The sequence below is a fragment of the Ipomoea triloba genome, chromosome 7 (assembly GCF_003576645.1).
Source record: "Ipomoea triloba cultivar NCNSP0323 chromosome 7, ASM357664v1".
NCBI classification, from domain to species: Eukaryota; Viridiplantae; Streptophyta; class Magnoliopsida; order Solanales; family Convolvulaceae; genus Ipomoea; species Ipomoea triloba.
In genome coordinates, this window is record NC_044922.1 from 27,947,666 (window position 1) to 27,964,881 (window position 17,216).

The 17,216-nt window shown below is 34.3% G+C and overlaps 1 protein-coding gene across 1 annotated transcript; it reads left to right on the top strand.

Moving 5' to 3' along the window:
• The first annotated feature begins 7,903 nt into the window (after positions 1–7,903).
• LOC116025596 lies at positions 7,904–12,371 on the top strand. The gene is made up of 7 exons (XM_031266867.1): positions 7,904–8,461; positions 9,346–9,486; positions 9,574–9,939; positions 10,180–10,422; positions 10,670–10,762; positions 10,969–11,169; positions 11,930–12,371. Exons 1-7 carry the CDS (start codon positions 8,150–8,152, stop codon positions 12,140–12,142), a joined length of 1,569 nt encoding a protein of 522 aa, XP_031122727.1. The 5' UTR covers positions 7,904–8,149; the 3' UTR covers positions 12,143–12,371.
• Positions 12,372–17,216: the final 4,845 nt, after the last annotated feature.

A 17,216-nucleotide genomic window follows, 5' to 3' on the forward strand; every position in this document is an offset into this window, starting at 1 on the left:
GATTTGCACTGACAGTGAGTCGTGATATTACAGATTTTGTTGCGATTATGATCGAATTCCATGAACATTACAGCATGGAAAAACATTTAATTTTGATTTAACGTTGTTGTTTAGTATACTATTCAAAGATTTGTCTTTTGCTGGAACACCAATGCCAGAGTAGCAAGAATATTTTGAGTGTTATACAATCATATTATCAAATTATGTATCAAAATTATAAATTTTGATGGATAATTTGATAAGTAGAGTTAATGGAGTATGATTTTCATATTTAATGTCCTTTTATTTACAGGCGGCTTGTCAATACTTTTTGTTCATAACAGAAGGCGAAATCTCATTCCGAGTTTAATGGATGTAGCAAATGTAACATTTAGGGACAGTAAAGTCACATTTAGTCTTTTATATCAATATTTTGATCGATTTGTCTACAAAAAGGTAAAATTCTCTGGCCCGAATGGTCCTCCCCTCCTGCATGTATAATGGTTGGGGGATAAATGACAGTGCCTTAAAAGCACTCACACTCTGACCTGACACTAAGATTGAGAGGTAAATTACAATGTTCAACTGTCATTTAGGCAGGAGAGTCAATGCCCACATAAGGTGTAACTTTAATATTGCAACTGTAAGGTTTTGATATTGTGATTTCATCTACAATTTATAACTTTGAGAACCAACTGACTGCTCATGTAGATCGGTAAAATTATATCTAGCTCTATAATGAACATGAACTACCGTAAATTAATTCGCTAAGTATAATGTACACGTGCTTATTATGGTGTAGTCAATCTTATTTGATGTGATGTATTACGAATAATGATTAAATTTTGATAAAAAAAAATTATTTTTTTTTCTGAAAAATATGGTGTAGAGACTACATAAAAGAGCAGAGTTGAAAGCAAGATCTGGAGAAATCTACTTTTAAAAATGAATAGCAATACGGCTGAGATTCTGAAATCCACTTTGGTGGCGATCGGATTTGATTTTCGCATATCCGCGCGAGTGGTTGGGTGCGACGGCGATTTATCGCGAAATGACTCGCGTTTGGGGAATCGCGTCGTGAAAATCGGTGGGAAATGACCGACACGACGACCGAATCGTGGGGATGGGAAAGGGGTGGGGAAACTGGAATTTGCCGGTAACAGTTGGTGCAAGGTGGCGTACGTTGCAGTGGAGTGGTTGGTTGGCCGTGTGTTGCCGGTAGCCGTGAAGACCGTGCCACCTTCATAAAATCTTTCTGTGGGTCCCACCTAGCCTTTTTTTTTTTTTTTTTTTTTGCAGAAAAAAAAAATAATTCATAACGAGTTATATTATATGGACTTTCTATTTCTACTCACTCGCTTTTAGTCTCTGATGTAACAATGAATAATTAATTATCTTCATCTCGTGCGCCCATAAATATGTCAAACATTAAAATTTTGTAAGAATGAGTAAAAATTGGGAGTAGAATTTGAGAGTACAAGTAGTATTTTCATATTCTTAACTACAAAATCAAAAAAATTTTACCCCAATGGTCTCCACACTTTGACCTAATAAGATTATAAAATGATGGGAGGAAAGATTGTAAAATGATAAATTATGATTTACTTAACGACTTTTTATATAAGAAGATTAATATTTAGTGCCCACAAAGAACCTACGACAAATTTTACAAGTATATATTATGTTAAAATTTTATAGGTTAAATTTTCTTGCAAGTAAGGATTAAATTTGGTATGATGTATAGTGGAGTGGTTGGTCTCTATATTGCATATAGTCATAAAGATCGTGTCCACCTTCATAAAATCTTTTTATGGGTTCCATGTAAACCTAATTTATTTACTTTGGTTACAACTTATCGCTAAATGGGATGTGAACTGTAAAGCCAGATGATTAATTTGTATAGAGTTTTTTCCACTTTTGGTCATATGACTTTAGTGCCTCCGTCAATTTAGGTACACGACTTTCATTCCTGACATAAGTAGTGCTTGACTTTAATTTTTTTGCCACTTTTAGTCATTGACTTTGATTTTTTTTTCCACTTTTAGTCCTTTCGGCCATCTGAGCGACAACTTTTAATCGAAATCAACAAACTGTTGTGCCATTAAGGGTAAATAATGTTTAATGTATTTAGGAATTTATCAATAGACAATTTTACCTTTAATGGCACAACAATTTGTTGATTCTGATTAAAAGTTGTCACTTAAAAAGCCAAACATAACAAGCAAAAAACGTTTATTTTTTCTCTGATTTTATTTATAAATATATTTAGGGCTTTATCAAAAGACACTTTTACCCTTAATGGCACAATAGTTTGTTGATTCCAATTAAAAGTTGTCGCTCGGATAGTCAAAAGGACTAAAAGTGGAAAAAAATCAAAGTCAAGGACTAAAAATGAAAAAAAAATCAAAGTCAAGCACTACTTATGTCATGAATGAAAGTTGTGTACTTAAATTGACGGAAGCACTAAAGTCATAGGACCAAAAGTGAAAAAAAACTCATTTGTATATGTATATATTTCACCTTAAAAATTTATATGTTAACATTTCTCGTGAGTAAGAGTCAAACTCAGTGAAATGATGCGGTTTGAATATGAAGTAATTTCAAAGTTTTCAAAATAAATAAATAAATAGCATTTTTGTTATTTTACAAGTGAAATAATAAATCAAAAGGTTAAAGATTATGCAATTCTTGATTATCATATGTAGTACAATTTTAGTGTATTTTATTTGTAACATAAAATATTAATTTGTACCATATAATTCATTAATAATAAATTGAGCATTTAATATTATATATTTAATGCAACTACTTTTGAGTAATCAATTATTTTGATGTGAAATTAATAAATTGACTTTGGCTATAACTTCTAAAGTTAATAGTTAATAAGGAGTACTTTTTACCAATGGGAGTGTTATGCATCATCTATCAAATCCAACAGAACAATCTAACTTTTGTAGTAAAAGAAAAAATAATGAGTGTAATTTTATGAAATAATACTATTGCTGTATGCTTTTTTTTTTTTTTTAAATTGCAATAAACAAAGAGGTTCATTAATTGGCAATATTAGAGTTCAAAACATTCATAATAAAAGAGAGAGGTTTATGAAACCACTCCACACGATCAAAAGAAGTAAATTGGACAAAAAAGTGTGTAAATCACGTGTAACGAGCTTGAATTGAACTTGTAACATACAGGTACAATAATCATATAAGAATTATGTTACACTCATTCGACCAATGTACTCATTTTAGAAGGAAAATTTACTTTATATATATAATTCAATTTCAGTGCGGTTGTGCGATGGATTTAGGTGCATAATTTATTTTTTCTTAAGGTACGTGATTTTTTCTTAAAGTGCGTGACTTGTATTCTTAAGGTATGTGAGTGTTGAAACTTAAGGTGAGTGAACTTAAAGATTAATGTGCATGATTTTCCTTCTTAAGGTGCGTGAATTGTTAAAACTTAAGGTGCGCCATTTTAAAATCTTAGGTGCATGGCTTGTATGTTTAAGATGTGTGGTTTGTGTACTTAATGTACGCAGTGTGTGTTTTCAACTGAAGGTGCACTATTTTAAAAATTTTAGGTGCATAATTTGTTGTGCGGTACTCTTCTTAGCTTAAGGTGCATAGTTTGTGTACTTAAAGTGTGTCATTTTAATGCTTAAGAAGAGTACCGCACAACCGAACGGGAAGATATACTCGCATCTGAACCCTTCTATATATATATATATAACATTGAAATTAAAAAAAAAAAAGAAAATAGAAATTTTAATTGTTAAAATTAATTCAATTAATACGAAAAATAAAAAACATATATCAATGATTTTTTTTTCTCCCTCTCAATTTGCAACAAAATTTATTATGTCTGCAAGTTTAAAATACGTATAAATTTATGTATGTAATTAATAATATAGACAGAAAAACAGGACAGACAGTGAAAGGGAGATTTAAGTGGGCCAGAGGAAATCTTTGGGTGGGGTCCACACAATAAAGCCATCTAATTCGGGTTGGAACGCCGGGATTTTCAAATTCCTGCGATATTTTGGGCGAAAAATTCAATTGATCTTCCCAAGGTTGATTTCATCTCATGGACCGTGAGTTATGGGGGAAAGTTAATGTCACCTATAGTATTACAGAATATGAGGACAAACGACACCTGGCGCTAACGCCGTCTGCTCGAGGGCTTAGACGGATCCGTCCAAAGTTCCAATCCCCTAATTCCCCTTTAAGAAGGTTACTTAGAGAGACGACAATTTCACCGAGCTTAACGGAGTTGAGACACAAATAGCTTTCAATCTTCGATCGGGATGGAGACAGAGAAAGAAGGTTCACTCATCCTCATCGTATGTAATGTTACAAAAATCACGCTTTGGCCGCTCGCCTAAATTTTGGTAGAATAATCGTTCTAGGCCGTCGTCTAGATTGTCGATTAGTTACTTTTCTATGTTTGTTTTTTAAATGAATTATTTCGCTTAAATCAATATTTTTTAGTGAAATAACTTTAAATTATTCAAATTGATAGCGGACCTAAAAATGTAATTAAAAAATTAAAATCAGGTACTATAGTATTAATACTTTATGAGTTGTGACATTGTGTTGTGTTTTGATTCTTTAAATCTTTATACAATTTACAATTCTATATTTTTTTAGGTTAAGATTTAATATTTTAGTACTAACTATTAAAGTATTAAATAGTTTATAATTATCAAGTCTTAAATATTTTTTTTAAATCTTTTAAATAAATTTTAAAAAATAAAAATAAATCGAGCGCCTAGGCATTAGGCGTCCCCGAACACCCGAGTAACACATTGTGATTTTTGCAACCTTGATCTTATGGATAATTCTTAAACTAAATTTAGCATGTTGTGTACATGAAATTAGAGTTCAATTATGATTTCAAAACGATAATTCATAAGTGACTGAAGTGACTACTAATAACCAAAATTTACTTTTTAAAAAACTCTAAATTTTAAACTATTTCATACATTATTGTTTTCTTTTTATTTCATATGTATATTATATCTCTTCATTTGTGGTATTTAGAGATTGTTTTTTTTTTTTTTTTTTGAAAACTAAACAAACCAATGTTTTATTACTAGTAAGATGGAAAAAGTGAAGAGATACAATTAGGTGGGACGGAATTCCAAAACAGTGAGCCAGACTGAGAGCCAATCAGCCTAACAAGTGTGTTGGCGATCTGGTTCCATGACCTACGGATAAAAACACATGTAGTAGCCTAGCTTATTGAAGGAATAAATAATAGTGCGACAAGAGAAAAGGGTGATATAGTACTCGCAACGGTAGAGGTTGTGGATGAAGTGGTAGACCAAGCCCTAGCAACTCAGGATGATTTCTACTTGGCTACTCACATACAAATTTCCATTATCCAGGAGATTTTTGCCGTATACAGTTTCTAGCGATAGGACCACAGTCCAAATCGCGTATATATACATAAACATTTTACGGAGTAATATTTTATTGAGACTTGAATAGATTTAGGCCCTGTTTGATAACATAATTAGCTTATCTGTCAAATTTTTTTATTGTTTTACCGCTATTAGTTGTTTGACTTAGTAAAACATTCAGTATTCAGTATGAGTGTTTGATTAATCATCCTTTTGTAGCATCTTATTGCTTCAAAACGCTAAAATTCAAAAAACTGCTCAAACCAACTTTTTTAATTAGGATTTTTGAGGAAAATAAATTATACCATGAAAGGTCATTTTACATGTAATCAACTATCAACTAATAGCTAATTTACCAACCATATTTCTAAAACCAGCTAATGCTATCAACTAATCAAACTCGCTAATAGCTATTTGCCAAACGCCCCTTAGTGTTTTTTAATATTATTATTATTATTTGTTTAGACACTACAAGAAAACAACAAAATACCACCACATTTAATGACTTAAATACCTATAAATTTCAATATTTTATCAACATAAATTCGTTAAAAATTTAATACCTATAGATTTTTTTTATTGAAATATAATGCGTATAGATTTAAATACCTACATATTTTTCGTTGATAAATTTGATTTATTTTATATATATATATATATATATTTGTAATGAGACAATTTTATTGTTCAACTATTAATTTTTTTAAAATTAATATTTTATTAAATTTAATACATGGAAGATATAAGGTTGTCCGTGCCAATCTTAATAACGTTTTATAATGTATTAGTAGGCGTCACACATAGTACTCAGTAAATTATGTTGTGGACCACCTTACAAGGTGAACCTGGGTCCAAAAACAACAAGGTGGACCTAGGTCCAAAAACGACAAGATGGACTTAGGTCCAAAAACGACGCCGTTTTTTTTATACTAAACATATTGGCCTCATTCTACGTTTAGAAAGTTGATATGTGTCATCATCATTAATCTTGGTCAATAGGCTAAAGTGTAAAATTGGGATCCACTCAAAGTTTTGGGCCATAGATATTAGGATTAAGTATTTGATTAACAATGATCAAAGATAATATAATGGCGATGGCAATAATCTTGGTCAACAGGCTTCTTTATTTTTTTATTATTATTATTATTATTATTATTATTATTATTATTTTTTAATACTATTGACCCTATTACATGTGCCCAACAAAATCAACATTGTCCCCACTGAGGCTTGAACTCATGACCTCCACTTGGGATTCCAATAAAATCTTTATTCAGTCTATTTATACACGTCGATGACGGTCAAATTAAAACATATTTTTTTAATAGGGGTGGACATTTTGATTCAAGTATCTAAATCAAACAAGTTAATTTTGATTTATTATTGAAAATCGATCGGTTAAAAATTAAATTAAGCTAAAAATTGACTAATTATTATTATTATTATTATTATCATATATTTTATGTATACTCAAATGCTTTTACTTTTACAAGTTTAACCAAATATATATACTAAATCCTCAATTCCCTAAATCCTAATTTTCATAATTGTTTTTTTGTTTATAATTTTTTCCGGAGTCATCGAGTCTACAACATTGTTTTCGGATTCTGGCCGCATGTGAAGAGGTCAGTTCAATTTAGACTTTATTTTAAATGAGAAATTTAAAATATATATTATTGAATTGTTGTTTAGATTTTGAAGTTTAAATTATTAGTATAAATAACAAAAAAATAATTATGTGAGAAATGTTTAGAGTACTCAAACCAAACCAGAACCCAACAAATGGTTTCATACTTTCATTTTTTCAAAACAAAGAAAATATCGAACAAAAAAAAATTCAAAATGCGTACCCCTACTCCCCCCCCCCCCCTTGGATTAGGTCCCATCTTGGGTTGGGTGGAAGCATTTGGGCTATTGGAGTACTTTTTTTTTTTTTTTTTTGGTGAGAAACACACCGCTTCGTGCGGTGACTATCTAATCCTTTTAAATCTTGTTTCTCCCGCATCAATATAAAAAAATTAATTCATCCCATCAGGTGGATTCTCCAAAATCTTAGTTCTCCAAGTGATTGTTTGTCCAAGATAGATCAGATAATCCGTGCATTTGTTCCTTTCTTTTAGCACATGAGTGAACACCACAGAATCATAGCTTTTAGCAAAAATTTTGCAATCCATGATTAAGGGCCTTCAGAGAGCTCTCATGGGCTCTTGGAGTATGGACCACTTTCAATAACCCCAAAAGTAAATAATATCGTACGTAAAACGTCTATATCAATTATAATCAATTGTAAATTATCTATACTATCTAATCTTTTTTTTTTCTTTGGAACAATCTAATCTAATTATATATATTTTACAAGTTCATATATTTTATTGATTTTTTAGAGTATAAGGTTCAAGTTTAAAATTAACAATCCTAATTATTTATAAATTAAGCAATATATTAAAGTACGGCAAAATTTGGTATAACAAATTTGTTATAAAATTGGGGTTTATTGCTTTTACCGAACGTCACGCACTCACGCATTTGTGAACACTCTTATTTCGTACTGGGTTGACCTAACCCTATAATTTCCCCCAATTTCAAACCCGACCCGTTACGAGCATTACAGAAGCATCATTCATCAGCAGATCAACTAGACTCCATGAATTGCATCATCGACGACCCAAACCCTAACCTGATTTAGAAGACCAACAAAACAATTCTTAAAGTCACTGTCTGTGGATCGAAGGATTAGGTTTGATTTGGTCTTTAAGCTTTTAGCTGATGTATTGTTGGCGGCAGCTGAGATTGACTCTGCTGGTATGGGTTCTAGGGTTAGGGTTTGGGTTTGGGAGTGCGTTTAAGGTGCCGTTTAGGGTGAATGATGTGCTTCCGGTATTGCCTCGTCAGATTTCATGGCCGGTCCTCAATAGCTTCCATAGTGCTGCGGATTTGATGCCCATCTTTGTCGGGTCGCTCGCTCCGAACAACGGGTCTATCCGGTGGAAAGGGTCGTGCTTCTTTGAGAATGAAGCTAGGGTTGAGCTCAACGGTTCCGGCGATCGTGAAATCGGCGGCGCCACCATCTATCTCTCGGTCAGTGCCTTTTAATTGATTTGCATTTGTTTATCTTTTGTGTTTCATCGAATTAGAATTTTGCTCTGCGTTGACTTTTTTTTTTTTTATGGGGGGAAAATTAAGTAATGATCGTTTTATGCAATTGTTCAGGAATGAATAGGTAAAATAGATTGGATTTTTAGAATTTATGTTGTATGAATTTCTGGTAAACCATTGCTATTAATTGAGTAATTGTTAAGGTGTGCTGTATTTGGTAGTACACCTAGGACAACTTCAATTTTGACATAAACCACTCAAGTTTGTCGAGCTCTAGAATGGGTAACCACAAGGTTACAAGTTCGAGAGTGGCCTATTGGTCTTCTTGGTTTGAGCTGGTTGGCTATGGGCAATCTAGACTAGTTTACCTCTTGTGGTCCTTTGCGGCTTTGCCGGCTAAGGTCACACTGTTGCAAAAATCGGTCTAGGCGCCCTAGCGCCCCTAGACCATGGTGATTTCCCTCCTAGGCGCCTGCCTAGTACCTTACTTGGCTTAGTTAGCTCTTCCATTTCAATCAAGTTAACCGAGTTAATCTAGTCGGCTCGGCCTTGCTAATTTTTTTCATTATCTATATATATATATATATATATATATATATATATATATATATATAGCGCTTAGTTGCTTACTGCAATCATGGTCACAAGGCGGGGTTCACCCCGGCAGACCCTCGAGTAATGACTGTGGATTTACCTTGTCACTCAAAAAAGAAAAAGTGGAATAGTGTAAAAATTGGTTAAGAAGACTTAGAAGAGGAACATGATGAATGATAATTGATAAGTATACAGGAAAGTACATCAAACTTCTATCCTTGTACTTTATACTAAAATAGTTTATTTTTCATTTATTTATATTTCCTTGACAGACAGCGGCAGCACACAGCTGGACATGTATGGATCTATATGTGTTTGCTACTCCTTATAGGGTAACATGGGATTACTATTTTCAGTCCCGAGAACACACACTTGACATTCAATCATGGGAAGAAACTGCAGAGATGGAATATGTAGGTTCATATGTGTGTTTTTGATAATGCAGTTTGTATGGATGACCAAAAGTTCAGACATTTTTAATCTCTTAAGACTTTGAACAGGTCAAGCAACATGGGATCTCTGTATTTCTCATGCCATCAGGGATGCTTGGAACTTTTCTTTCCTTGCTGGATGTATTACCTTTGTTTTCCAACACAGCATGGGGTCAGAGTGCTAATTTAGCTTTTCTGAAGAACCACATGGGAGCAACTTTTGAGAAACGCCCTCAGCCATGGCATGCTACGATTAATCCTGATGACGTTCACTCTGGTGATTTCTTAGCTTTGTCAAAAATCCGTGGTAGGTGGGGCGGATTTGAAACACTAGAGAAGTGGGTAACTGGAGCTTTTGCTGGTCATACAGCAGTTTGTTTGAAAGATGAGTTTGGCAAGCTTTGGGTTGCTGAATCGGGATATGAAAATGAAAAGGTGCGCCGAAGGACAAACTTCTAATAGCTGCCACAAAAACTCATTAGAGAAGTGCATAAATCATTAAACAGACATAAATCAAGACTTCCCATTTTTTTGGTCTCTTAGTTATAAATGATTATCTAGTATTCTAGTTCATTTGTGAATCATAAGCTGCTTTTGATAATGTTAGTTTGGTTGTTTACATTTTAGTTTAACTTAGTTGACTAATTAGTGCATTCTGTCTTGGACATACTACAGGGTGAAGAAGTTATTGGACTCACTCGCTGGGATGAATGGTGGGAATTCGTACTCAAGGATAGTTCGAATCCACAAATAGCATTATTACCTTTACATCCTGAAGTGCGGGCTAGATTTAATTCTACTGCAGCATGGGAATATGTTCGAGGAATGTTGGGGAAACCATATGGTTACCATAATATGATTTTTAGTTGGATTGACACGATCTCTGATAACTATCCTCCTCCCGTTGATGCTCACTTGGTATGCCCCTTCACACGTACAAATTTTGGGATTAGATTCATTGTTTAAGTGTGTTTCTTAACCAGCACATTTTGGTGCATCTTTTATCAAATGGATTCCTCACCCCCGCCTAAAAATGAGGAAGCAGATGGCAAGGAAGACCAAAAGCAAAATACCCTAGAAAAAAATTGCTTTCATATTTCCCAATTTGCCTCTTGAATTTTATGAACCGAAAACTTAGTTAACTGACTGCAGGCTTGGTTTTTAGGTGATTTCTGTCATGTCTATGTGGACGAGAATGCAGCCGACTTATGCTGCAAATATGTGGAATGAAGCATTGAACAAGAGGCTCGGCACAGAGGTGAACTGCATGTTTTTTTTTATTTTTATTTTAAAGAAAGACACAAAACAATAGAATATTACTACATATTTTAGCTACTAATTATAGTTCATCATAAAGGATGTGAAGAACTCCAAGACCCGAAGAGTGTTAAATTTGCTAATGCTTCGTTCTTTATCTTTAAATATACGGAAACCTTTTACGTATTTCTTGATGTTTGTTTACAGGGTCTAGATTTATATGAAATTCTTGCTGAGACCGAAAGACGTGGGTTAACCTTCGACCAATTGCTTACCATTCCAGAACTGGATGAATGGGTGTATAGTGATGGGAAATCGACAACCTGTGTTGCCTTTATTCTGGCAATGTATAAGGAATCTGGAGTCTTTGGTTCTCTAGCTGAATCCATTCAAGTAACCGAGTTCACTGTAAGTTTTAGATCCATGTCTCGATTTTTATATTTCTAGACTAGAGAAAGCTTCCTTCTTGCCACCAATTAGCATAGCTGGACAATCTTCAATTTCTGTCCACTTCCTAACCACCTAAAAAAGCAACGGGAATTTAGGACTTTCTTTTTCCCCAATTTTTCTGACCACCAAGCGAAGGTGGTTGGAAAAATTGAAAAACCTTACAGAGAACCTAATGTACAACTACCAACGTGGTTCCGGCCACTTTTTCCGGTGGTCAGAACTTTTTGGCGGTCAACCATTCTGATCCGTTAAATCTGGGCACGTGGACGGTTGCGATTGGTTTTCAGTTCTTTTTTGGGCATCCATTCTCACTTGACTACTTGAGCGCCCCCTATATATATATATTGAATTTTTTGTTTGGTGGTTGTAAAATTAGGGCTCACGTCTTCAAGTCTACGACTAAGTTCTCTTACCACTGGAAATTGTTGACCACTTTGACGGGTGGTCAGTAATACTAAAATAAATTTTTGTTCTTGGAATGTCGAGGAAAACTCACAGCCACTACCTGAGGTTTGAGGGTGTACAACCTCGCCTCGCCTTTGTAACCCTATCTGGCAAAGGACCACAAGACTACAACTTACAAATTTGACACACCTAGTGGGATGGACTTATTGGCTTTCTTCTTGTGAATTCCAAAAGTTGTCAAACAATTTTCTATCAGAAACCTTTGGTTCCCAGCAATGTACTAATACCCTTATTGCATTCTCATGGTTTCCAGATTAGAGACGCCTACATGCTCAAAATTTACGAGAACAACCAGACACGCCTTCCGAGCTGGTGTAACAGCGGGAACGACAAGCTCCCCTTCTGCCAGATTCTTGGCGAGTACCGGATGGAACTCCCAGAGTACAACACATTGGAGCCATATGCCAACATGAATGAGAAATGCCCTTCTTTACCCCCAAGCTATGAGAGGCCTATCCAATGCTAAATGTACTAATAATGTTTGTAAAAGACTACGTTAGACAACCTATCATCTTGGACTAGGTTTCCCTCGTTTGATTTCATGGTAATCCGTAATTTCAATCTATGTACATATGTGTAATATACAGTGTATGTATTATCTAACAGCTTATGGTAAATTGTTCTATTTGTAAGACAGATGGTGTGAGTGCTGTTGGTCTTCTAAATAAATGGATAGACTGCCATTTGTGTGTAAATTGATTGCCCCCTTTATTATTTTTCACGCAATACATCATTCAATTTAATATCAGAGTAAATGGACGCTAAATCTTTAATAGAGATATAAAAACTTATGTCTGATCGTTTTACGTGAGTTGAGCTGGTTCATAGACTTTTTATTGTTAATTGAGACTCTTACACTGAATAGTTATATCATAGAACAAAGTCTATCTTGCAAGATAGATTTGATACAAAAATAAATTTATTACACCAATTGAGAATGACAAAATTTTACATATTTGTGATCCTATAAACTTATTGTGCTTGTTATTTAATTTACGGAAAAATCTATGATCGCTATGAGTGAAGTTAGCGTTAAAAGATTAATTTAGATTGCAATAGACGATTCTTACAAAAAAATCTAATTTGAAACTTTATAATTTAGTACAAGTGACAAAATAATAATTGTACACTAACAAAATATAAATACAACACTAAATTGAACAAATTACACTATGCAAGATAAATATAAGTAAATAACAACATAGATAAAGAATTTGCATGAAAGAGATTATATTACATAAACCCGACAACTTTTTTTAATTGAGTACAAGTGACAAAATAATAATTGTACACTAACAAAATATAAATACAACACTAAATTGAACAAATTACACCACACAAGATAAATATAAGTAAATAACAACATAGATAAAGAATTTGCAGGAAAGAGATTATATTACATAAACCCGATAACTTTTTTTTATTTTTTATTTTTTTACTTTTTATTTTTTAATTTTTAATACAACCCGACAACCTTAAACTCCTAGATGAAAAACCATTTCTTTTTCTTGTTTATTTCTTTATCTTTTGGTTTTAATTTTTGGGCTCTGTGGAGGATCTTGAACTTATTAACCCAATCAGAAGTCCCTTTCTTAACCTGTTTGTAGCTTTTGGAAGCCGCCGCCTTAGTCTTCTCAAGCCCTTTCTCAAACTTCTTCGACAGCTTCTGAGATCCGCCGCCGTCGCCGCCCATACCGTCCCGGCCGCCGCTGGTTGTCGCCCATGGGTTTTCCGGCGCCGACATGACACCTGATCGAAATACTCGATCTTGGGAGGGAGGGAGGGATATGATGCTATGTATGGGAGAAAACTTGAACTTTTGGGTTTGTTGAAGAGTTACGTTGTTCTTATCCGAATTTAGGATTGAAGATTATTATTGTAAAGAATGGGGAGTTTGAAGTTCTAGAAGAACAGAGATTAGTTGATTATATTAGTATATGTATGTATTGCGTGTGTGCGTGTGTCACGGTTGTGTTTATTAATGTTCTGGAATAGACTAGAATATATGTTTAAGATTGAGGCGGCAGATCAGACTGCATGTAGGGGAGACGCCTATTCTTGACCTGACAATATTACCACATGCACATCATTGATTGACCCTGGGAGTTCATGTGTTCGAGAGTCAAACATGATTTTTATATCAAAAAATTTTGATTTATGAGTTTGGTTGTTGTTAATATTTTATTAATTTAATTCATCGCATTTAAAAGAATGACTTTTGTAACAATGAGTTGAACATGGGTTCATATTTTTTTAGTTGGTTTTGTGCCTATAAAATTTGACTATCTAAAACTTTTTAATATGACTTGATTGATATATTATAAATAGATCTGGTACGAATTAATACAGAGGAAATTGGACTCAAGTAGTAGAAGGGCCTCGGAACTGGACCTGACTGAGCCCAACCAATTCTATGCTGGCTACCTAGGTCAAGATTGGCGCTCGGCCACCTAGGTTGAACTCCGTGCTCGGCCAGGTGCTGGATCTTCGTTTGATGCGGTCCAAGCAGCGCGTGTTGTGATCTAGGATAGTTGTAACATCCCACCCTCTTTTACAGGACGATTTTTAGTATATAAACATCACATTGTCTTGTCTGGACATCCTAATCTTCATCTTCAATCTTGTCTTGTTATTACTCAATTTACTCCTTGTAATAGCATTACACCTTATATCAATACAAATCTTGTCGCCGTAACCAATATTCATTGTCTTTCGCTTATTACTATCTTTGTCTTACACTTTACTAGCTATCTTCATATAATTATTGGTTATTTGAGTTGGGCCACCTAGGTCAATATAATCCATTTGGAGAATACTTATTCTCAATTCTCCAAAATTGTATAAGAAGGGGAAGAATGTAGATGAGATTGAAATTGGAAGAATAAATTTGGTAAACAAGTTCTCTAATTTTCATTTTTTCACTTCTCCAATTCTCATTTTTTTTAAAAAAAATCCTCTATTTTTTCAAGTCGGTAAACGACCCCTAAACTCTGGCTTTACAGCTATTGCATTAGCAATGCTTGGAGATGGATTTTAAAGTATACATTTCATCTCAATTATAGCAAAATAAAATTAAAAATTTTGGTCTTGTATGTGTCTAAGTGTTAAAATGACCTATTTACGCACTTTAATGAATTTGTCTTCTAACCATAGCTGATAGGAGAGGAAAATGTATATGAGTATAGATAGTATACTCCGGTACGTATTGCTCCGGCTACCTCCTCTAACTTTTTTTTTTTTTTTTTCAAAGTTCATCTTTAAAATAAATTAAATAGGGTAACTTGAGGTGTAGTAAAATATATAGAGCAAAAAAAAAAGATATAATAATTCATCTTGTACAATATAAACATAATCATCCAATTAAAACATACAAACGACCACCTTAATAAGTCAATAGACAACTAATCCACAACATATACAAACCAAACATACAAGAAGCTAAGGAATCAATTCAAAGAAAAGAATTCAAGTGATCTGATCAAACAAACTTCATATAATAAGAACACTAATGAAACATGATATCCATATTCACGGCTGAAAAATCATCAATTTTCGATTCTACCAACTTTTCCGACCATCTTAAAAGTTCGATCTAGTGCTTCTGTTTAGACTTGTGGTACTTATCCTTGATCCAATGGAGACCCGCAGAAGCCCCAGCCTTGACTTTCTTCACGCCGGTGGAAGCCACCGCCTTCGTTTTATCCAACGTTTCCCCCACCTTGCCGGAAACCTTGGACGACGACGACCCGCCGCCGTTTCTCCTATCATTTGTCGTCTTGTAGTTGTACAGTGGCTCTGGGTCCCACTGATCCGCCCAAGACGTCTCGTACGAGGTGCTCGACATCATACAAATTCAATATGATCAAACTCGAAAGATCGGGACTTTTTTTAGTACTATTAACTCTGTTATCTGTTGATGGATCAGGATTTTCTCTAAAAGAAATCAAATTTTTTGGTTTTCTTGGTTTAGTGTAATGAAGATTGTTGGCTTGAAATGATAAGGTTTAGGGTGTATATATAGATATAGACAGCGTGGTACAAATTTGGGGACTTTATTTATGAAAAATCAAATTCTTTTGATTTGGGATATATCATAGTTGGTCGGGGAGGAATTTTTTGTTTTTTTATAATGCTGTTCATAGGAATAATGGTTCGAAGATGGCTGGCGGGTAACGACTTTCAACGAAACGCAGGGTGTTAGTAGTTGACTGCTATATTTTATTCAGTTAATTAAATGGAAGGTTCTTAGAATATGGGTGGCAGTTGGAGAAAATTCAAAGATGCATATGTTTTACGTGCATGACGGTATAAACAAAAGAGAAAAAAGAATGAAACAGTACAGAACCTTCTAGGTAGTACAGTGGTCAAATGTTGAGGATTAGATGTTGGGGTGACTTTTAGATTATAATGATCTAGGTAAAGTTATCCTAATTAGATTTGTAAACAATAATCAACGGAGTGGAGAAGGGGAACATTGAAGATGTGTGGGTTATAATTCTCTAGAAGTGTTTAAAGGTGTTGATGGATTAAATTGACCCCGGTGGTTCGACTCAAATAACCCAGTAATTAAATGATAAACAAGTGGATAAATGGTAAAAAGTAAATACAAGAAATGTAGTGAAAGGACAAGGAATGTAAGTAAATGAGACAAGATTGCATTAGTGAATCTTATGTAATGCTATTACAAGATGATAGGTCGTGTCTTAACAAGACAAAATGAAATATTTTTATACTAAATAACTCCCAATCAACTATCCTGCGAGAAAAGGGGTGGGAGGTTATAACTGTCTTGGACCGCACCCTACGCCACACATAGCCCACCAGTCAAGGACCCGGCACTTGGTCGAGCATAGGGCTTGACCCAGGTCGCATGCACTGGGCTCGACCACACCCAAGCAGCGAGCACTAGGCTCGACCATACCTAGGTTGGTGAGGCTGGGCTGGGGTGAGCCTGGGCCCAGAGCCCTGAGGCTGGTCGGGTCTGATATCCTCCAAGTTGATCCACGTTGAGTTCTATTTACAATATATTCATTAGGTGTTTTAGATTGTCTCGAGAAATTTAAACAAAGTCATATTTATTACAAGTAGAATAGAATTTTAAATTCTCTTGCTAAAATATTTTTGGAATATGATCGAGACTTACATGTGTTTGATTATATGTTCTGCTAGTCTCGAGAAAATATTGCTTGGAGGACAAGATGGAGACTACTTGGCGCGAAGGGTTGTATGTTGGAATAATGGAATATGCTTAAAAACTAAAGTTATCTTCACACTCTATATTTTATTCCATATATAATACAATAATATAATGACAAAATAGCTATATTCTAAATATCAAAATTTGAAGCCTAAAGAGCCCAAAGTTACCCTCCTCATGGGTGCTCAGTGGGCTGCTACAAAGGGTTTTGATAGTGTTGAAATACAAAGGTGACTGTAAGGAGATGGTTGTGACCCTCACTGAGGACACTGGGAGCTACGTTCAGAGAAGTAACTGGAACATGCAGTGGATTTCATTGCTTAGAAGTAATCCTCATATGGCC